This window comes from Vanellus vanellus (assembly GCF_965231255.1).
Source record: "Vanellus vanellus genome assembly, chromosome: 20".
In the NCBI taxonomy this organism is placed as follows: Eukaryota; Metazoa; Chordata; class Aves; order Charadriiformes; family Charadriidae; genus Vanellus; species Vanellus vanellus.
Window position 1 is genome coordinate 9,433,367 of NC_138925.1, and position 23,556 is coordinate 9,456,922.

The 23,556-nt window shown below is 46.0% G+C and overlaps 1 protein-coding gene across 3 annotated transcripts; it reads right to left on the reverse strand.

The window, feature by feature from the left end:
• Positions 1 to 62: 62 nt before the first annotated feature.
• Positions 63 to 17,526, reverse strand: WRAP73 (WD repeat containing, antisense to TP73). Of its 3 annotated transcripts, XM_082493360.1 has the most exons (12): positions 17,376 to 17,526; positions 16,497 to 16,649; positions 15,690 to 15,806; positions 8,284 to 8,356; positions 7,245 to 7,348; positions 6,270 to 6,356; positions 5,302 to 5,436; positions 5,134 to 5,211; positions 3,657 to 3,762; positions 2,500 to 2,625; positions 1,534 to 1,725; positions 63 to 598 (listed from the first exon to the last, which is right to left on the reverse strand). In XM_082493360.1, exons 1-12 carry the CDS (start codon positions 17,442 to 17,444, stop codon positions 489 to 491), a joined length of 1,350 nt encoding a protein of 449 aa, XP_082349486.1. In that variant the 5' UTR covers positions 17,445 to 17,526; the 3' UTR covers positions 63 to 488. The 3 variants fall into 3 exon arrangements, with proteins under 3 accessions (XP_082349486.1, XP_082349485.1, XP_082349484.1); XM_082493359.1 differs by lacking the exon at positions 15,690 to 15,806 and having other exon boundaries at positions 3,663 to 3,762; XM_082493358.1 differs by lacking the exon at positions 15,690 to 15,806.
• Between the last annotated feature and the right edge of the window lie 6,030 nt (positions 17,527 to 23,556).

The window sequence follows — 23,556 nt, forward strand, 5'->3', positions numbered from 1 at the left end:
TGTAAGTTGTACACAGTTGTGCGCAAATAACTGTTTCCTTGCGCCACATAAAGAGCCACAGGATCACATGACTGAAAATAGAGGAAAAGACTTCAGAATGGAGAAATGCAGGTTTATAGTTAGAGTCATACCAAGTTTGTAACTTATCAAAATATTTATTGGAAATTATAAAATTTAAATAATAGCTATACATTATATACACACGGCTACAATTTTAGAAAATAAAGTTTCATCATTGACAAAAGTTCAAGAAAAAGTTGAACTACATCAATACTGAAGTCTCCTTGAAATCAAGACTTCATTCTCTACACTTCAGTTGCTATGTCACTTCAATCAAACGCAATCACAGTACTTTACACATTGGGAGTTTGGGTGTGCTCCTTCAAATAAATAATTTATAAATACAAAAGCTTCAGATCGGGCAACAGGGTTTGACCCCGTTCCTCATTCCTCCTCAAACTTGCGAGCATTTTTAATGCAAATGATTATTATTTTACCTCTTCTCTTTCTAAGTAACACACACAAAAGTTGTCCTTACTCAGAAGTGCCATGGAGTCTCCACTAGAACGCCAGGAGAGAGAGACAATCTGGAAGTCACCTGCAGAAACAGATCAGTTTGTTAGCAAAGGCAGCCCGTCCTCTTGCTTTGGGAAGAGGTAGCTGGAACAAGTCACACACATTGCAAAAAATACCCTCCCCGCCTCGGAAGCCTTAACGGGGTGTTTGGGTTTGTTCCTGCTGCAGCAGAGCCAAGCTGTTCTCCAACGCAGCGGTGCAGATAAGCTGCATTACTGACTCTGTCCCCCAAGCCTACAGTTACTTTGTGCTCCATACACATGCACAGATTTTGTAGACTCATCATTTTAATGCAAACAGATGCCACAAGATTGTTCCCCGTGCAGAGCTGCATACCCTGAGGATATTGCTGCTCCTTGTGTAGAAAGGAAAAAGTTCAATCTTTGCAATTTCTTTTCTGTTTAATATTCAGAAAGGCTTTTATGTCATCTAGCTAATGGCCTTCTATCATTTACTGCCAGCCATAAAACTTGTCATCGGGCAGGCTGACTTTTTCAGGTTCACATATATTTTTCTGTCTTTCCACATCAGATTTACCATGCGTGTTTTTCTGCATTAGTGTTTTGTTGTAGTTTAGCTGTTGTCAGAATACCCAAAACCACTATAGGTGTTTCAGAGCCTTTACTTCAACACTTGGCATTCTGCACAATTACAGTTTCTCAGTAAATAAACTGATATGAATATAAATTGGAGAAAGAATTCAACATACCATGTGATTAAAGCAACAATTAAATCATTGTTGGCCCCTGTGCTCTTTCCTTGATATATTTTATCATGTTTGCTATGTCTCATTATGAACTCCTCTTTTTTGAAGATAGAAGTACCTGCTTTTGCAAAGCTCCAGGAACACATCTGAGCCATTCACATGATAATGCTCAGACCAGCTTGTAAGTGGAAAAGCATTTTGTAAATAAGAAGCTGCTGATGGTGTGTGGAAGCCCTTGCAGGCAGCCTTACCTTCCATGGGAACCTGCACGGACACACAGCCAGCCGGGGACCATAAGTAGACTTTGCTATTTCCTGTACATACAGCGAGTCGGGGTTGTCGGGGATCCCACTGGAAAGACTGGATGGCACACAGCTGCTCCAAGACTACAAACAGTTTCAGCTTTTGAATGTCCCAGATCCAGACAACGTTAGGAATGTTATCTGTCAGAAAAGGAAGAGGTAATCATGTAAACGCCTGAAGGATAAAGAGATCACATTTTATTTTAAAGAAACGAGCATTAGTTGAGGTCTAACACTACACAAACCGTTTAGGTACACCACGGGTTTAACACCACTAGAGTTTTGCCTAACAGTGCCTTCAATTTCACTTTGGAAAAATTGCAAAAAGGATAAAAGAAGTGACTTATAGTTTGTCTTCCAGTCCTTCACTGGCCTTTATCAAATTATTCACAATTATGCTACTGCTGATGGCTTTTGCCTCTGAACCACAGCCGTTGCACAAACAGCCCTTCAGGACCATCGAAGGGAAAGGCTAAACATTAATTCCATGACTTTCACTATTTGAGGTAATCAAAAGCCCCACTACTACAGGTTGTAAAGAAATCTGCCTTTCAAGAGACACTCTCTGTGAACGGCGGAAGAAGGATTTGTGTATTTCATTTTCTAACACACTGAGCTCATGTACATTTGAGGAAATAACGAAAAGCATACTATTTTCATTAAATACAAAGCCAAGACCAAGTTAATGCGCTGATAAGCAGTTCTGGCAGCTCACAATATTTTACGTATGCTAGAAGACATAGGCTGAATTTCCTCTGCAGGTACACGTCTGCACAACAGAGAGCTGATTTTACATAGGGCCAGTCTTCCCGTAGTGCAAAATAACTGACCAATTATTGTCCTCGTTTCTTTTTTGAAAACACACCACCACCAATGAGTAGCTTTCCCCTTTAATACAGGGCAGTAAGAACTCACCATTTTTGGTTGCCAGGAAACAGTTATCTGGACTGAATGCCAACATCCCAATTCCCATTTTGGGATTTGCCCTGTCAGCAACTGGTTTGATATACTGTAAAGAAACTGGCACCTGGGAAATGTCATCTGGAATTTGAAATGAAAGTACTTTACTAAGCAAGCCTGAACGGACAAAATATTTAAATTCCAACTGTTAAACCCCCCCTCATCTCTGAAGTGATACGACCATATTTTGCTCTTCTCCAAGATGTTCCAATCAAAAACTTCAATCGTTTTAAGATACTGCATCTTCATACAAACAGCTTACTACTCTTGCCCTTCGACAAAAAAAATAAAGGCTGGAAATCCAGGCAAGTCTGAGATTAAACTATGAAAAAAAGGAAAGATCAAGTTTTCTGCTACCTTTTAACTAGCGTTTCAAACAAACACCAATGCAAAACCAAAGGTGATTTACAATACCACAACCAATGCGACAGTTAAAAAAAAAAAAAATAAAATACCAATCATACATTGTCTGCCATCTCTTTAATATTTCAAAGCCTGTGGTCTGGAGCCAAGTTTAAAGTATTGCTACAACTACAGCTTCTCAGACAAAAGCCAAATGGCCTTTTTCATGCTCTGCTTTTATACATGACCTCATACCTATGGGATTAATTACTATGCTGTAACAGACAACAAGACTGTAACACCTTCTGATTATTTTTTAATTATTGAAACTGCCACACTCTATGATAAGATTCTTAATTGCTAGAATCAGATGAACTATTGCAATTATCTGCAACAGTTAAACTAAGTCGTGAAATAACATTGCATAGACTCAACAAATCAGAAAAAGAATCCACACAACGCTAAGACAACTTTTGCAAGCAACTCTGAGACTGAGATTTGGCTGCTGTTGCTACAGGCAAGGAATTACAGTTCTTTTCTACAATATCCCACTAGTCTTTAACCTGCCTTCAAACCACCATGCAGGCAGCATCCCCTCTAGCAGGGTGCTTACTGCCCTCGGAGCTCTTCCGTTAACTTGGGAGCCTTGAGCAGAGCATCCAGAGGACCCATTCCAGTATCAAAGAGGCAGAGTTCACCTATAGTGTTTATTTATAGAAAGACTTCACATGGCAAACTCAAGTGTCTCATTTTAGTAAACTTTGGCTTACATTTACTTTGTGTGCTGAAGCGAGAGCTAGCCAATGCTCTTGTTGGAGGGAAAGAAAGTCTCTCTGTTTCAACAGATGGGGATTTCTCCACTTCTTTATACACAATCTACAAAGAAACAAGTGAGAGTTCTACAGAAGGGCCTCGGAGAATTTGAACATGGGCTATTACCCAATCATTCACATCCCACTAACTCATTTTCAGGTGTATTATATCTCAGCATCCCCTGGTTCATCAGTCGAGGAAAGGGCTTCAGCAGGTAAATACTGAATCCAGCACTCTCAGTGAATCATTTGTTATTTGGAACCATGATCAGGAAAACACTCCTGTGACAAATAAACAAACTTTGAAGTCTACGAAGAATGAGTCTGCCAAAGTACACCTCATTCATTATTCCTAGAGCTAAATCTGGCAGTACATAAATCTTCATTGCAATGGGAACATAGATTCCTTTTTGCAAAAATGAAATCTTTAATCACATACTGCCATAAATAAATGCAAACAAAGTGCAACACTGAAGAAGGAAATAGCAAAAATATTTTAATACTGTGTATACAACGTATTATTCCCAAACACAAGCACCAGGATAAAATGCATTAACTGCAATTCCTGTCTGTATCATAGAGATTAACAGAGCTATTTCCATTTGTTTTCCATTACGTATTTTACACCTAACTGGAAGTAAGGGCATTTTTTGTCGTGAGAAACTTTGCTGAGGTGCATTTAATGGATCGTGCCTTGCTTCTGGTTAAGAGGCATCAACGCAGTCATGCGAATATTGCAGACTTACAGTCTACACATGTAAACGCTTACAGGATATCTGTCCAGACACAAGGCTAGTCCTTCCTCTGCCATGGCATGAAGCACTACTACACTGTGTGTTCTTTTTACCTTGACGAATGAGAACAGCTTGTGAGTTTTGGAACAAAAGCTACGGCTTTCCACCTGCTGCCAGCTACCCAGAATCTGCTGAGCCTTGCATATACGTGTATGCAAGGATACAAATAAATGACGACAGACGTTTAAAGGACACGCTCTTCAGGTGAGCTGGATGAGCTTGTACAAACAAGAAATAAATCTGATCACAATCCAGTTCCAACGCTGTTTAAAGTCACGAATTGTATAAAGCTGAGACAAATCTCTCCTGTTAAGTTTCCCATTGGTCATCATCTGCATACCTAAATTTGTAACGCAATCACCATCTACATCAAAATACACTGGCAGATGACAGAAGTCATCCGAGATCCATTCGTGCTAAAGCTGAGAGGATCATAGGTGCATATTCCATCAAATTTGAAAGGATTCCTCTATTTTTCTTACATCCCCAAATTTTCTTGCAATTTCCCAAGCCCTATTTACATATTAGGAGGGAAAAAAGCAAGGTGTCCTGAATGAAGAGGATTTACTACCATCTTTCAGATACAAATAGCAGTGTCAAAGCGCTTCTAACGATTCAGTGGGTTTTGGATCCATACTTACAGTCGTTTTGTTAACAATGGTTGCTGGATGCTCAAACTCTGTGATCTTCTTCCAAGTTACATGGTTCAAGATGCGCACCTAGTTCAAGAAAGCATCGCAAGACAGAACTGTTATGACAAAGTTCTACAAATGGTTTAGTTAAAGAGAGAAAATAAACCTATTTCTTACCTTTTCATCATAGCTGCCAATTGCCAAAAATTGACTGCTTGGACTCCAGGTGATTGATTTTATGCCTAGTGACCACTGATAAGCCTGATATGTGGATAGCAGTCTGCCATCAAGGGAGTACAGCAATATTTTATACTGAAACATAAATAGATTAATTCTAAGAATAACAATATTGTTAAAAGCCATAGATGGGCAAAACCGTTCCTTCCAAACTCTCCCTTCTTTAAATGCAGCAAGTTAAAAGACAAAGGTCTCTTATCTGTCACTTGAGACAAGAGGCTTCAGACTTCCCATTTGGCTCTCTTGGCACTCGCAGAACGTGTCCACCCTGTCCCCAAGAACACAAATGCCCCAGTGGGCCCAAACAACAGCCCATCCAGCCCAACACTCTTCCACAACATCCATAGCAGATGCCGTTATGGAAGACTGTCACGGTCCTTCAGCATCTGCGAGCCATCTGATTAGGGGTGTCCCCAAGGCAGTTAGTTTTGATCATACTGCCTATAACTTTACGGCCACAGGAGGACACTTTTCTGTCTCTAGGAATTCACCTACTCAGAGCAGAAAGGGCAGCAACGTATGTATTCCTTGCTAACTTTTTGGATGACTAGTTTTACTTAACTGTAAAATTACCATGGAATATAAAGTAAAGTGGCAGAAGAGTCTTACAGAATAATTCTTTCACTGTTCTTTCATTATTTCAATAGTGACTTCTGCAATGTTTACAATTTTTCCTGAGATAAATTAGAAAGAAAGTTAATAAGATGATTTCCTGTCATTAAAGATTCACAGAACAGTTTGACGCGTTCATTGCCAATACAAGTAAAATACTTAAGATGGTTTGAGTTCAGCTTTTGTTATGTTTAAAAGAAAAAAAAATGAAAACACTATTTTAGTTACTGCTTTATGAATGGTGTCTACAAACCAACTTGAATTCTCTGAGAAAATAATCTGCTGCTTCCTCATACCTCCAGACATGTATCCCACACTGCCAGAACACAGCCATTAGGAGCCCATTCAATCCCAAACAGATCTTGCGTTCCAGTGTCAAAATGCTGCCCCCGAAAGAGAAAAACCAAAACCATTTGAAATATTATACTGACAAATACTGTTGCATCCAACCTAACACAGTCCTCAGTTTTATCCTTTTAAGCACTACCACAACGGCAAAAGAACCTTTCGCATGCTAGCGTAGAAACAGAAATATTTTCTTTTGTGATAGTATGTTGCATTCACTGTTTCTTTGGTTTCCCTTTACAGAAAAGGCAAAAAGTTGCTCTACCTTAAAATGAACGGTATTTCATAAGAAAACAAAAGTAGTTACACTGAATCAGTCAAGAAATTTAGCTAGCCCAATTCCTTGCTTCAGAAAGGCCGGTACAGGATCATTAGGGAAGAGGCGGGAAATACCGTTAGGTGCTTGTCGTATTCCCCAAATTTTGCTATCAGCTTCTAATGAGACTCATAATTCCTGAACTAGAAGTGACACTATGTACAGACTAGTTCTTAATGGGTTTTAATTTCTCCGATCCATCCTGTCCTCTATGACATGCTAGTGGGCATCCTTCACACACTAGTCTCATTGTTAAACAGAAAATACAACAATTTATATTATACATTCCAAATGATCACTTAATCAAGCAGTTGATACTTTCATTATTATTAATGTAGCATAGTTTATTGTAAATAAACTCATGCAAGAATTTAAAGGTGAACTTTTGCATTCCATCAGAAATTCTTTGTGCACATATAGTACACATTGGCCTCCTGAAGAGGATACTGCTATGGAAGTATGTCTGCAGGGCAATGAAGGAGCCAGGTGCTGGATGAAAAACACACTGGCAAGTCTAAAACCAGACTATCAAAGTGGCTGAGCTTAAAGCAGTGTGCAACACGTGCTGGCAGTCTGTCCAGAAGCAGCGGAAGGCAAGGACATAGCTTACTCTCAGTAGCTGCCAGTCGCTGCATACAAAGATGCTAATGAAGTCCTTGCAGTCACGTCTTTCTGCTACTGCCATATAGCGTCCATCCCTCGTGAAAGCTATCCCTGCCAACGAGACAAAGTTAATTTAAAGAAAAAAAAAAAAAAAAAAGAGAGAGAAAACAAGACAGAATAGCTGATGGTTCTTCAATAAAAAGCAGTTGCTCCCAATTCAAAGAAGCAGTAAAAGGAGAAGGAAAAGTATCTTCACAGAAGATCACGTTAATCAAGGCAATGCATAGTTTTACTAGTTTGCTTGTGTTGGCTATTCTTAAACTTTGAATATACTACTTCTAAGGATGCAGGTTCACAGCTATTGCAGAACTTCAGCATGCTTCAAACACACATGTTTCATTACTGACAGACAGTGGTTATATAAACCCCACAGATTTCAAACAAACAGTTCATTTAGTCTAGCTAAACAGATTAGTCATGCAACCATCCGTACTCCCCCAACTTCCAGGCATTGGTCCCCATCCACTCGTATTTTATATGTAATACATAATTGTCTTTGTCATATATGGGCTATTACTACATGCAAGCCTCAGGCAGGAAACTGCTAACCACAGCCATGTGGCTAGACAGCCCTGACGTGAGCTTCCCTTTCAAATCTTCTCATGTGTAAAAGATGACAAAAAGCCACTTTGGATTAGTGTTTTTCATCACCAATACATCCGGCTTATTTTAATGTCTTAAAGGACCCTTGAGAGGCGGACACAACAGAAAGATGCATATTTGAAGAACAGGCACGTCGATCAGACGTAATCCTTGATTCACAGGGAGAACACGACAACCCCGGCGCACAGCTTCGTGCCTCGCGGCAGGTGGCACACAGGTACCGATCTCAGAGACGTGCATCCCTGACGGGGAGCGAACCCCTCAGCAGGGAGGGTGCCAGAGCCTGCTCCGAAACACGTGTTTCATCATTACACATCAAATTCATTTTCCCCTTTCTGCCCTATTAAAAAGTACCATTCCTCTGTTAGCTCGGCGGCGCTTACCTTGCTGACAAGCTTTGGGGTACTTGATGTAAGACACAGATTTCGTACACAAGGACCACACAGTTATCCGCAGCTGTCACAAAGAGAAAGAGACAAAGAAGTACTTATTTTTGTAGATAAACAAATTAAGTAAATAGAAACCCATAAGCCTAATTCAACAACACAAAGTAGATCAATATACCTTCCGCGGTTACCTAAACGCTGCAGCTATTCTCTGCAGCTCAAACACAAAGCCCTGAGAAGTAACTTCAAGGAATTATCTCCCAACTGCCTTCAGTTAGTAAGGCTACTTATCCCAAATCAACACGGCAGGCACACCGAATACTCCAGAGGGGTATGAGATGCAGAACAGCAATATGGAGAAAAGCTCTTCATTAACATTGAAGTTACTGATATTGGCATGATTCGAGCTACATCATTGCCAATGTATCACGCACAGACACTTTTCAGTTGGAAAAATCCAGTTTCATCACAGAATCTGGAACAGATATGGGAAGTTTCTTGCATTTATGAATGGATGAGACGTTACAGCAGCTCAAGAACGTGGTATGTCCTGGGACAAGGCTACCAAGTATGAAAATGTAGCTGTATTTTTCAACCTTTAGACACACTCAGCTTTGACAGCTAATTTGCATTTCGCTCTTCCCTCCTCAGCCACCCACAAGAAGGCAACATTGCGCAATTACTGAAAGAATTGGAAAAGAACCAAAACACGCTATGCAAAGCAAGGCATTAAACATCACGTTTGCAGTATTTCTGGAGGCTTGTGCATCCATAAGACACAAAAACTGCAGAGAAGGCAGTCAGCTGCAAAACAAGCCTCTCCGCAGCTCTTCAAGGTCACAGCCTGCATTCTGGAAGCTCTGCGTTGCCATCTGTAGATTATTCAATTAAAAACAAATACTTACTCTCCCTTGGCAACGGCAGCCACACCAGACATATGTGCATTAATCAGTATGTCATGTGAACCTTTGCATTTATATCTGGAGCGAGGAATGTCTCCAGCGCAATTTTTTTTCTCATGTTTTCCTACATTTTATTGCACCAAGGTAAGAGATTCTAGAAGAGACGCAGGTAAGGCTATTTTTGCAATAAAGCACCACAGTCACAAAGCTACCTTCCCCAGAACCACTGCACAACAAAATTCATTCCAATTCATGATATGTGTAAAACTTCAGCACTGTCTACCATCTCACCACCCTCCTGCATGAGACGCAGGCCAGTCCCCAGCAGGCCTGGGAGGAAGTTTCTGCTACACTTCTTCGCACATTTGTCCTCAACGCACATTTTCCTTCCCTGAAGAAGCTGGTACCATTCAATGGTGACAAAGGACCCCAAGGTAGCAGCACCCTATGCATCTGTTCTACCTGGCAATGCTAAAGGCTGTGCGTTGTAACAGAACCTGGAGGTTTCTTTCATCGCTGACAATCATTTTTGCCAGAAAGCACTATTCCAGTAATTGACGTGGTGTCCCAAGCAAGTTACAGAATTCCAGTAAGTCCCGCCTCCCTCCAGAGGTGTGTGCACTCCCAAAGCAGAAGAGCAGCGTGTGCTGCTCTGCTCTCCCTACTGCTTTTTACATACAGAAGAAAATTCTGAGGTTTGAAGAGACAACACAGAAATCAATTCTTTGTCTCCAATTTATTACAGGAAAGAGCACAACCAGACCAGATTCCAGTCTGCTTCTATCCAAAGTTTAAAAAAAGGTATCAGACCACTATTTAATGCAGCCTTTATTATTCTCTTCCTTTATTTTACAAGTATGCAATTATAACTAGACATCTACAATGCCGCCTTTAAGTTTAGCAGGTCCCAGAGGAATCCACTAGATGAACAACATTAATCAAGTTTTATCACTGCAACTGCTCACTTCCGGGCATACAAAAATACAGCATTGTTAGTCTGCTCTTCAGGCAAGATTTACTTTAAAAATACCAACACAATGCCTACTCACATTCTTCTACAGCAACTGCAATAGTGATATGCTGCTTGCTCCTATTAATTGCAGTGTTAAATGAACTCGCTGCTGTTCCTCCCCCGACCAAAACACGCAGCGTACACAACACACATGCTACAGCCACTAACACAAGCTTAGCAGCTGCAAGCTTTGAATGCTGAGGTCTGGATCATAATTTTTCCTGACAAAGGCATCCAAGTTTACATCTGTGTTGCTACTCACAGTCAACTCACCTGCCTGCCACGTGTCAAACGCACTTCCATCCTGGACCACATCGGCTGGCGCAGAGCCTCAGACCAAGGCTCACATCAAGCTCAAGTACATTGGAAGAGGAAAATCTCTAGAGGTGAGAAACAGCACATCACGTGCAGAGCTCTTACTGTCACCTCTGCCTTGCCCGAGACTCCTCCGCAGGCGAGAAAAGGCGAGTACGCCTTCATTTTGAAAAGTCTTTCTGCATCCATCTCTGCTTCATCCTGGGGTGCAGTCCTCTGTTTGGTGTTCAGACAGAAACTTCTCTAAACGGTTTGTAACTCCCCAGAGAAGACACTAATAATGTTTTCCCTGTTCACTCTTGTCATGTTGCGCTTAACTGCTGAGCGTGCACTTCACTGCCACTGAAAGTTTCAGTAACATTCAACAGTGACATTGTTGGAGCAGTACTGTATTGCCCCATGTACCTCCCCAACACATCATTTCTAGCACATATGGCATAAAATGCAACACCATTGCAGTACTGGGGAGAGACTATGGAACACGACCAACACACCCCCATGGGAGGATGTTTACACCCAGTCTACAAAAACCCCACAGAAATACTGCTTCAAACCCAAAGATCTATAATTATACTGGATGCCTACAACCCTTCGATAATCAAAGCACTTCATCTTCAGATTTAATCTAAATCAGTCACAACACGCTCACAACAGTAAGATCGTCTATTCAACTTCAGGATCTCTGTCCCGAAAAGGCTGCTCGGGAGTAAGCGGAGCACACAACTGCAAGTCGGAGACCACGTCTATGCTGTGCCAGAACTTCATTGCAACCTCTCGCCCAAGGCACACAACACACAACCTGAAGGCTCTGGCTCAGTGTCACAAACATGTAAAAGCAAACCATTTTGATTCCCAAAATCGGGATTCTTTTCAGTTGTGCTATTTGTGTACACTCAAACATTTTTATAAACTGAGAAAGTTACATTATGTGCTTAACATATGGACTTCACACCTATCTTACATGAATTAACAATACATTTACAATTAAATTGTGACAAAAAGGGAGAACCTTCATATTCCCAACTGGAAATGAAACATTATTCCACAGTCTTGCCCAAGCTGCCAATGTAAACTAGCCAAGAAAGATTTCACAGCTAGCAGATATGATTATGAGAGACAGAAACAAAATGTACAGAGGGTGAGAAAAAGAAAGCCAAACACTTAAAAAATGACAATAAATTGCATTGCTCTTATTTGCTTTTCTCAAAGACTTTGTGGGGAAAGGACAACTCCTTTTCCAGCAGAAGAATAGATGGTGGTCAATTAAGTCTGCAGCAAGCACTTCCTCAGTGATCATTTCAAGGGGTGCTTTCTCCTTAGTGTAGATGACTCGATGAAGCGGAGTTGTCAAACTCAAATCCTAATGATAATGGTGTCTGAGAAGTTTTCAGCTGTTGTTTTGCAGTGGAAAAACAAACCAAAAGCAGAAGCATTTTTAAAATAGCCTAAAAACAGCTGAGAAATAAAAAGTATTTAGATGGTAACGTGATAAACAGTCTCCAGTGCTGGGTTCAGGACTACGTCCCAATGTTGACAGCTATAGGCAGGTGTACGACTGGTGATTTTCAATAGATAAAAACACACTTTTAAACAACCTTGCATCTCAAATGACTGTCAACTTTTGTCCCAGACTTGACTGGGTCACAAGGCCTCCTTACATAGCAGTGTCTGTCAGCACCGGATTTCAGAAGATTATTCAGAGCACATTCCTCGACAGAAAGCATTTTTCAACCAATGTAGCCATTTACAGTTACTAAGGATTAGCGCCAATATACACAGAAACACACACTTTTTTCCCTGCTGCTGTAGTCTGAAAGAAGCTCCTTAATGCTTCAGTACCTAAAATGGAACTAGAGAAAATACATCTATTTTATAAGTATGGCTCTTAAAAGAAACACTCGAGAATAATGCTGCTGATCTTCAAACTATCACCAGACATGAGAGTCATGAGGAAGCAAAGGATCCCTCTGCCTTCTCCGTATCTTTCATCTGCAGCTCTTAAGCTCTACATATGCCTATAAATTCATGTGGAACGACAGCACTGTAAGAGGGGAGACACCTGGTACACCACCTTCCACAGGACAAACTGATAACGTGCAATCTTCTAGCAATCAGCCTGCTGCGTTACACGCCACATGCGTGCAGAACTGCCTCTCAGAGTGGATTTCAGCAGGAGAGGAAGCACCCACTACAAAATAAATAACAAACAATAGCTATGGGACAACAAGCTGCCTTCCAGTGCACTGCACAAATCAATGCAATTAACACTGTGTTCCAGCTTTTTCAGATTCTAGACAGATGTTGCATAGCAGGCTTTCAGAATGTGTTTTTCCAACTAATTTAGATTTGTTCTTCGTTAGTTAAATGAGAAAAAAGTACCTCCATTTTTTTTCCCCCCAAAAAACACCTGCTTTTCTAACAGAACTGTACTCTGGCTTGGTATAAACAACAAGGTGATGAAAAATTAAGTTGCAACTATTTTGACCACTTCTCACATATACCTGTAAGATATAAACAGACAATCAAAGAAAAAAAAAAATCCTTCTAATTTCAGAAGTACCTTTGAATATATCTGACTGCCCAGTATAACTATTTTTTGCCTGGCAAAACCTACCAAGTCTGTGTCTCACCTTGCAGTTTGCCAGTCTGGACAGCAGCGCTGACAGTCCCAGCAGAAGGAAATCCACCAATCCAGTGTAGCAAGATTTAAGGAACAAGCCTACATCTTTTCTATGCCTCAGCAGGACTTCCACCCCAGATGCTGACAGAACGGCCCCTCCACACTTAATGCTAAAGCTAACATACAGCACAAAGATGCTTTCAAAATTTTGGGGCAAGTAACCACTTACTACACACACTTTGGTAATTAAGCACGGTAAATTCCTCTGCATCTGCCAGTAATCCAATATTGTGCAAAACAATCTGCTAGCGAGTGAAAGGACAGGGTGTCTATATACTTCCCCCGATAAGACTGTACCATTTAGTTGCCTTGCATATCACACTGCTTATTGTATTAACTGTGTAAAGATTTAGACAGACACCTGTGCCCTTCAGTATTACTGTACATTGTGTAGCAATTCCAGGACCTAAAAACCTGCATGTTATTACAGACTCCTCTCCAATAAAATGATCACATCTGCAGAGTTATGTTAATATTAAGGGCATATAGATTGTTGCTGCCCATCTCAAAAGACTGAACAGAGTCAAAATGGATTTTGGACACATGTCAGAGTTCTGCTGCACTCACCTCAAGTTAGGAACTGCACACCAGTCACAACAAAACCCCTGCATTTTGCGGTCAGCATTAGAGTAAATAAAGAACATCACTGCAAGTTAGCCAATGAATAATTTTTCTGAGGGACTAGTAAGTATAGATTGCTAGAAATAAATTAGCACAACCCTACCCTTAAAAAAAAAATAAATATCTAGGAATAAGAAAGTTATTCGTGAGCTTACAGTGGAGCTCACATGTTGACCTGAAGAATTACAAGTATGAGTAATTAGTTGGTGCTGTTTGAAAATGTCAAGCTACCAAAGCCAAGCTGCAGTGGTTGACAGGGAACCCCTAAGCCCTCCAAGCAACCGCTGAATTTGATAACACACATAATACACCAATATTAGGTATCCTGACAGTTTCTGTCTCGAGCACTACTCACGTCTGTCCCACCAGACTGTGGATTTAGCAGAGCAAGAGTAAACACAACTCAGACATCGGCATAACCCGGGCAGCTGTCTGACAAAAGCTAATTTAGCAACCTGTTTACAGCTGGAAAGAAAACTTATCCCAACACAGATGCCAACTTGGCAAAGGCTTAATGAAATCCTCTAAGGTCAAACCAAGTTCTGTTGGGAGGCAATAAATACTTGCTAGTCCACCCCCACACGCACGTGCCACGAGATGCTCACTTGTAGCACATAGCACCAGCCTTCAGTTTGGGTTACTGACTGCAACACTTCTGCCTAACTAGCAGGGACATCCTTACTGACTTCAGGTTGAAATTCTGGACTCATTTTTTTATTTTAATCACCATCAGGGTGATTAATCCCTGGGAAAACTAAGGCCTAAATTCATCACTCCTCCAAACCCACTATCTAAAGGCATAGGGGAATGGAAAAGACTGCTGTATAGCCAGAAAACCTCTACCCCAGTCAGCACCAAAATTCCTTGCCAGCACGAAACATCCCTGCTGGAGAATTCCACCATGTGTGCACCAGGAACTACACTGTAGCTGTACACAAGTTTCTCCACAGGTTCCCTTGAGAGCACCAGCATCAGCACTAACTCCAGCCTGCACACACAGATGACAGTCGCCCATCTATATTCCATTGACATTGGTATTTGCACAAAAAAAGGAAAAATCTTCCAGTGTAACATTTGAATTCAGTGCTAGCAAGGGTTATGACACAATAACCCGTCATCTAAAATCCACCTACAGTTTCGAAAAGATGAAACACAGCAAAGAGAAAGATATCTTGCATGCAGTTCTTTGCTGACTGTTCGGCATTGTACTGAATAACATGAACCATCAGCTCTAATCTGAAGACTATAGAGGTGGAGAGTCAGACTTCCACATGGCTTCCAACAAGCCCAGTGTCCAGCATCCACAAACTGATTGGGATTCTACCTTAGTGCAGATTCCAGAATATGGCTCTCAATCAATAAGCATTTACAGGCGTTTTAATTTAGCAAGTGGTTCTATCAACAGCAGTCTGACTCCTATGTGTAAAATCAACCAATTATGTAAGTATTTCCAGGATCTCATCTCATAAATCAATAAACCTAAGACCATATTTTTTAATTCCATAGCCACTCTTGTTTATGGTTTGGGATTTTTTTTTTTTGCTAGAAATCCTGAGTCTTCCCTGAGCAAATAATGCATTTGATTTCTAAAATTGCTTTGATGAATGCCAGTTATCCCTACACTTTTCTCACATTTTACATTCAAAGCTAAGTGTCCGTTTTCTATCTTATCATCAGAAGCAAGAGGATAAAATGTTAACAGAAGAACTAACATCCAAACTGGAATTAACCTGGATTACATATATGAATATAGGAGAACTTTATCTGCGTTCTTAACACCACTACAGCTTTAAGAGCTTTAGGTTATTTTAAGAGGCAAAGGGCAGACAGCAACATCTGATACCGTCGAGAGCAATCATGACTTCACACTTACATGGAACTCGGTTGTATTGAGAATGTGACGACCATCCGGACTCCAGCATGAAGCCACCAAGCCTGCTGACCCCTCATCTATCTTACAGTGCCAGTCTGGCTGCTCCAAGGACCAGACCTAGGTCGGAGAGGAAACCAGACAGCGCACCAAACGAACAGCTCACCAAAACCTCTGCTTACAAGAGCACGCTACAGCTAAGAAAAGGTTCCTGCATTGCATACCAGGGAGGTCAGGAAACCTCTGAAAGCCCGTGGCCATGAAGGACTGGCGCTGGATCCCACTACAAAAGTAAGTCTCACACCTCTGTGTGTTAATACATATTGTAAAGTAAGGTGTGGTTTTTTTTTTTCCTGTGAAAACTATTCTGAACATCAACACTTTAAAAAAAAAAAGTTTTACTCAATTTAACAAGTTTGCATGTATTTATTTCCTATTGAACTAAGAAACTGGTAAGATAATCTCCAGCTTTGATTTGTTTTGATAAATATTTTTACTCTAAATTTGGTGGGTTGTTGGTTTTTGGTTTGTTTGGGTTTTTTTTTTTTGGTTTTTTTTTGTTTGTTTGTTTTTGTTTGTTTGCTTTTTGGGTTGGTTTTTTTTGTTTTTTGTTTTTTTTCAAACTAAGATGTTTGTCATGGTTTTAAAAATAATGGCATGCTAGGTTATCCTCAAACCACGTGTTACCAATGACAATGTCAGTACCTTTAGCAAAAGCACTGAACCAGTGCTCACCATTAAGAAATGCTCGCTCACACCACACACAAATCCCCAACAAAGAAACATATTTTGTCCTGCTTTTGTCCTTACCTGAACAATCCCACGCTTGTACATGGCACATAATATGAAGAGGGAATCAGAGGACCATTCTATGTACTGGATCTGATCCAGGCAAGTGTACAGCTGGAGGATCTGGAGGGTATTCACATCCCGGACCACCAGGCGGTACTGCACGCAGGAAGCCTGAACGAGAACAAACCCGAAGTTGAGCTGGTGCACCAACACCGGGCAAGAACCACCGTGCCGGGGCAAAGCGCTGTGCCGCTGGCCTGGCACACCTCGGACCCAGCTGGGATTTCTCATTTCAGAAAGGCTTGATGTGCACTGGGCTCTACTGCAAACTACAGCAAAAACAGTTACACCAGGAGGGAAGGGGGGGTTATGTTAATAAAAACAATCCTCGTTCATTCCGGTTAACTAATTCTACTTTTTAAAAAAATCTCCATTTGCCTCGTAACTGTTATTTTATTTGACTAACCTTGACCGGGTCTCCATTATAAACCCTTATTGACTAAAAGCCTCGCAGCGAGCAAGCCGTCCCGCATACGTAGATAAGTTTTTACGGGACCAACTGCGTTGTCGCCGCTTCTTCAGTGCCCGGCCCTGGCGGCCTGACGGCCGGCCCGGGGCGGGGGGGGGGGGGGGGGGCGGGCCCGGCGGGGCCTGTCCCGGCGGCCTGGGGGCGCCTGGCCCGGGGGGGAAGCTGGCCCGGGGGCCCGGCGCTGTACGACACGCACCGGACGTGCTCCACCGGCGAAGCCGTTGCTTGGCGATCGCCCGGCCCGAGCCGCGGGGCCCCGCGCTGCCGCTTCGCCCAACGGTCTCCTCAGGCCGCGGAGCCGCCGCGGGCGGGCGGGAGCGGCCCCGGTTACACGCGACGGCCCCCCGCAGGCGGCAGCCTCTACTCACCAGGCACTTGCCGTCCGGGGAGAACCTGCCGAGCAGCCCGGAGAGCTTGAACAGCTCCGAAAAATTCATGGCGGGGCCGGGGAGCAAGAAGAGGAACGGCCGCGCCGCAATTCAAACCCGCCCGCTCCGCCCGCCGCCCCGGCCCGCGGCCCGCGCCCCGCGGCGGAAGTGGGCGGAAGGGGCGGGAGCGGGTGGGGCCGGACGGCCAATGGGAGAGGGCGGGCGCCGCCCCGCGGCACGCCGGGAGCTGTAGTGCTGGGGCCGGGCGGGTCCCGCCGTGCCGCGCTGACGGGGGGCGGGCGGCGGCGGGAAGCGGGCGGGAAGCCGCCTCATGAAAGTAATTATTATGCAAATGAGACGTTTAATGAGACGCGGTGTGCCACTGTCTGCCTCCCTCGCGGCCCGCCGCAGCCCGCGGTCAGAGCGCTCCCCCGAAAGCGGCGCTGTGCCCCGCCCGGCCGCTCCGGCTAATTACTCCCCCTGGCTAATTACTCCCCCTGGCTAATTACTCCTGGCTAATTACTGACAGCAACGGGAGAACAGGCGGGATGTCCTGCAAGGTTCCCCTGGTAGGACAGAGGGACTGCAAACTGCAGTAGAAACACAGCAGCGCGCAGGATGCTGGTTGGATTAGAATGAATAAATAAATGAAGTTTGGGGAGGAGGATGAGCCCAGGGTGGCCGGCAAAGGGGCAGCAGCCTGGCTGTCCCCTCCTGGGGCACATATTCCCTTGGGAAAGAGCCCCCCAGTGTAACCGGCTGCCAGGCTGGGCGCAGGACCGAGCACCGTGACGGGAACGTCTGTGTCCTAAACGCGGTCCGGTTCTTCCGGCACTGAGCACAAAACCTGGAGGCCACTGTGTCCCTTCCCTCTACCCTGTCACCCCCCCTCCCCCCATGAGGTGTACACAGGTCTCCTCGCTGGGTCCTGCCAGCCTGTGGGCCCCCCGCCTCTGGGGTGGCCACCAGCCCTGCTCCTGTGGCTAGCGCGAGCGGCGCTCTGGTGGGAGCCCGCCTCCTTCTTTGGGGACTGCAGTCACCGTCATGTAAAAAAATAAACCTTGGGATCGGAGCAAACACTCGAGTCTTGTTTTCATTATGGATTAGTCATTTAGGCCCCAAAAAGTGGTTACAGCGACTGCGACGTGTTTAAGGGCTGGTAAAGGCATCTGTTTTCTGGCGCTGCCCATAAGGAGGGGACGGGACGTGACAGCTGCTCTGCGGCCACCGTCTGTCCTGGCCGGCCACCTGTGGGTGCCTGCGGGCAGGGGGTGGCTCTGAATGGAGCCGGGTGACCTAAATGCGCAGCCGATAGTTTCACAGTAATGAAACTACTCGCCGTTTTCCCCAAGTGACTGAGCACGGGCTACAGGGCAAGTGACCAGTGGAACGGTGGCTTTTGAAAACGGGTGGCAGTGAGAAGGTGTATCAGTGAGTCCATCAGCACAGAGAGAGTCTCCTGCCTGATGTTCTTTTATCAGAAATGTTCAGTCTTCATCCACTGCTGCTCCACGTGCATCTTGGCAAGCCATTTCTCCCAGTGCGGGGGACACGCGGTGAAACGCGGGGCCCTCACTGGCCCCCCAGGCAGGCTGCCCCGGTCCTCCGCACCCCGGGAGAGATGAGCTGGTCATTCTGACCAACACGAGCACAAAACCCACTCAGCCATCAGTCTTCGGAGCGGCGGTCTACGTCTCTCCACCGTGATTAACCCTCAGCAGCCGCCTCGGGCACAGCGCTGCTGGGGGGCTGCCGCTGCCGGAGCCCCGAGAGCCAGCTTGCCCCCGAGTCACTTTGGCACTGGTGACCAGCTTAAATCCCCGGCACGCTTGGCTGAGCATTCCCCACCCCCTTGCAACTGCCTCCTATTCCAGGAAGGAGCGCACAAGCCTTTGCCTCACTTTTCACATAGCTTTCACCAGCTCCAATGTCATTGCCTAGGCGACCGGGACGCTACTTGATTGTAGTGCAGTAAATAACATAGATCCTCAATCCCGGGCCGCTCCTGTCCGCGGGAGACCTCCGGGGGAACTCGAAACGCTTGGGGAGCCAGAGCAGGTAGGAGGAAAAAATGACAAAAGGAAACCCCTTGTTATTTGTGTGTGTGAGTTACTCAGCACGACCCTCTCTCCAGTGCTCGATAAGGCAGCTGGAAGATGATTTGCGGCCGCTTTGCTTTGTAGGCTAGTTACACAATGTTAAAGAGTCTTGGAAAGTTTGCTCCCAAGTGCCTTAGATCCGGAGTTAAAGCACTTGCGGAGGGAAAACCGGCCAAGCCTGGAGCGGGAAAAGCAGCGGTGGGGCTGGGGACCGGCAGGATGCTGGGGCTGGCCGCCCGCTGCCGCATCCCTGCGCAGCGCTGATGCTCGGCTGCCAGGGAGGGAGGGAGAGTTGCCTGCTTTAGCCTCCTGCCCCATCACGAGCTGCCTGTTGACGATTCTACCCGTCAGAGAGGATTTCTGGCAAACCTGCCCGCTCCTTGGAAAGAAAATTGTTAATAAGCTGCTGGACCCCAAGGAGGGCAGCTGAGATTCGTGTGCTGCAGGAAAGCTCGCTCGCTCTCGGTGGCTTTTACAAGCCGCGTTTCGCAGGTGTGAATTTAATAATCTGGGAGAAATGAGCAATAGCATGGGGTAGCATTGGCACCTTGGGATTTGTCCGCATTTTGCAAACATTAACTTATTTGCTGCGGGCTGGATGAGCCTGACGGTTCTTGTGCGGAGGAGGGGTGGGGAGAAGGTCCGGGGGCTGGTCACAAGCCATCAGGTGAAGAGCAGCAGCTTGGTGTGAGAGCTGGAAATGGCTCTCAAAAGTCTTTCTCTCTCAGGATGGGCCAAGAGTTTTGAGGGATTAGGAATAGCCCTGTTATACAAGTTTTGTGCAGTTATCTCCCTTTGCGGTGGCTGCAAAACACTGTCATGTTTCATTCTGGGCTGTTAGTGACTGGGTAGCGATGAATATGTTATTGCTCAGTGAAATAGCAACAGACATTTCTAAGTGCCTAAAAGTGAGGCTTAAAGTTAACGGTGAGATCAAAGATGCTCCTTCTAGAAAGTGCAGAAACTCAGCTGACAGGCACCACTCTCAGCCCCTCGTTATGCCCGCGGTGCCCTTCGCCTTATATCGATGAAAGAAAGAAGTTGACTGTATAATAATTCTAAGAATATATTCAGACTGTGGTTGAAACGCAAACCGCGGGCTGAATGAAGCACAGTTGGATACATGTGAGTTCATCTGCTCTCCTTCTCCAGAGAGTTGTTGTTGTCCCATCTCAGGATGGCTGTGGTGGACCTTGGTGCGTGCTCTTCACTCGCCTTGTGTCGCTGGGGCTGGGGGAGAAACAGCCGCTCCAGCTCAGCTGGGGCTGACCTGGCCTTTCGGGTACGGCCAAAACCACAGCACAGGGGAAAACACTAAGGACACCTCGGTGCTAAGCGGGCAGTGGGCTGAGCTCAGCCCCAGCGCAAGCGAAGGTGGCGGATTGCCTCTTGGCAGGCTTTGTCTCGGTATTCCTGGCCTTTTTTTTCCCGTGTGCGGATTCCCTGCAATGCCCTGACTAGCAACAGAGGGAAGCAGCAATCCAGGGAAGGACGGAGCCGGCTCGGGAAGCGGGCGGAGAGCAGCTCTCCCAGGTGAAAACAGGCAGATCGCACCGGCAGCCTTGGCCCTGCTTTGCACGTTTCGGTCTTTCTTCCTCCACAAGTCTGCAATAAGTCTGGTGCGTGTCCTCCCCCAGCCGCCCCAGTGCCAGCCCCGTCCCGCACAGCCACACCAAGCGTCCCCCATCGCCTTCCTGCAGCGTCGAGGCAGAAGGGACAGAGGACCCCTTGCTGCACCATTCCCTAGGCAAAGGCATCTTCCATTTAATTAGCAGGTTTGGGTCTCTGGGGGCGTTAAATCCTCCTGGTGGGCGTTTGGCTAGGGAACCCTTTCTGACAGAAGTCGGGGTGATACCGCAGGTCTTTCCTTCGGTGGTGGGAAGCGGGTGACATCAGGGAGCTGACACGGTTATGGCAGAGGTGAAGCTGCCTCCAAGCAGACCTGGGGGGCTGGAACCCGGGCTGTGGCTGATCTCCAGCTCGGCCACTGCTGGTGTGTTTAGCCCCAGGTTAGTCGCCTCCCAGTGCCATTTACATAGCCTGCAGGCACTGGGAAGGTGATTGCATCCAAGCCATCTAGTAATGCTTGTCTAGCAATGCAGAATTAGTCTCCAAGGCTCTTCCTAGTTCACCTTTAATTAAGCTGTGCCACAGGACCTCCGATGGGGTGTTTTTTCCTTCTGCTGGACCTCACCATCCGAACGCTTTCCTGACTTCCTTGGATGTGAGTGCCTCCACCGTTCATTGCACAATGGGACTCCAGATGGCACCTTGTTTTAGAGTCTATGACACTGTCACCGGCACCACTGCCCACCTTGGGGAACACTGTTTGCAAAGCCTTTTGTGGTTCTTTATCATCTTAGATGCCCGGCTGTCATTCTTGCTGCAGAGATGCTTCCCCAGGCTGCGCAATGCTCCCTGCGGCAGGGATGTGCCTTAACAGCACCGGCAGCCCGAGCTCCTCCGTGTGCCACGGAGTTTACGTCTCAAACGTGAGACGATACTGGCCTGGCTTTGCACGCGCCGGTTGTGCTTTGAAAGAGAAAGGGAACTTCCAAAACGCCCTTAAAATATTCAGATTTTTTTCCTTTCGAAAACGAGTGCAGCCACGTGGTTAGAGCTGGTGTCACCCATCATGACCACACAGCCGGGGCGGTGCGGAGGTGCTTTCTCTGCTGAAGGGAAAGGCCTGGCTCCTTCCGGAATCTGCCGCTGCCCTGGGCCAGGGGAAGCAGCTTGGAAGCAGGGTAAGGCCACCGGCAGTCGCCTGTCTCAGCTCTAGGCTTCTCCTTTCCTCCGAGCCGTGCCGTAGGTCCTTTCGTTTCTATGCGCATCACACGTGGGATGAGGAGGGATGGGAGGACACCAGGCTCTCGCTGCTAGCTGGTCTGTGATGAGACCCGCGGGGAAGGAGCCCTCCTCGGCGGTGGCAAACCCTCCTGGCAGAGCGTCGGCAGATGCCGTGTCTCGCAGATGCGGCAGAAAGCAGCCACCCCCCTGCTTTCGCTTTACCTCCCGGCCCCGCGGCCGCCCGGTCCCCAGCTGACTCAGCGGGGCCCGGGCGACCCTGAGCATCACTCAGTTCGAAAGCGGCTGCCCTCGCGCGCGGCGGCTCCAGCCCCCAAAGCAGGAAGTTTTCAGGCTTTCACTATTAGATGTCGGTACGGAGCTGAAATGAGATGCTAACGCCGGTGTGGGTAGAAGGGGTAGAATGGTGCCCTGGAGCACATCCATGTCAGCCCGGGCAGGGAAGAGGTCCTGCTGCTTCTGGGGAGCGGGTAAGGGAGGAGGAGGAGGAGGAGCGCGTGGCAGGGCTGCCAGCAGAGGAAGGCAGTGTGGGGCTCAAGATGGCTCCGCGACATGTGCCGCTCTCGCTGCCGGGGCCGGAGCGGTGCTGGGCACAAAGGGAGAGCCGAGGGATGCTGCGTGCTTCCTTCCGTGTTGGAAGAGGCTGAGAAACATTGCCAGGAGCAGCAGGAACAGACCACACTGAGGATGACTCTGGCTATGCCAATGCAGTTGTCTGCAGAAGGCTTTGGCTGAAGAATGGGTTTTCCCACAGACTTCCCGTAGGCAGTCCTGGGTAAATTGGTGTGCTTCATTAACGCTGTCCCGCCTGCAAAGCAGAGGCACCGTTCCTGCCTTGCGTTATCTGGGGGCACGATATTCCATTCAGTAATGTTTGCGAGCCGTGGCAAGGTCATTTTAATGTCTGAACAAGTAAGATTTAGGATATCCGCATGGCGGCTCCGCCATAAACTTCACTGTTCATCCGGGTGTCGGAGCTGTCTGTATGCCCTTGTGGCTTTGTGGGCATTCACAACTACAGCTTCCTGAGAAAAAGCCTGGTGGCAAATGATGCTCCTGGGTTAAAAACTTTCCCGTGCCTCAGATGGACAAACCAGGATCAGGGCTGAAGGGCTACGTCAAAACAGAGCACAGGCAGACGTCTTTTGAAGTCGTTTAAGCGGCCGCGGGCGCTGGGGGCCGCCTGAGCTCCTGCGGTGCCTTCCGCTCTGATTCTTGCTGTGAGATTATTATTTTATTTTTTTTTTTGGTTGCCACCTAGGTTGGGGTTTCAG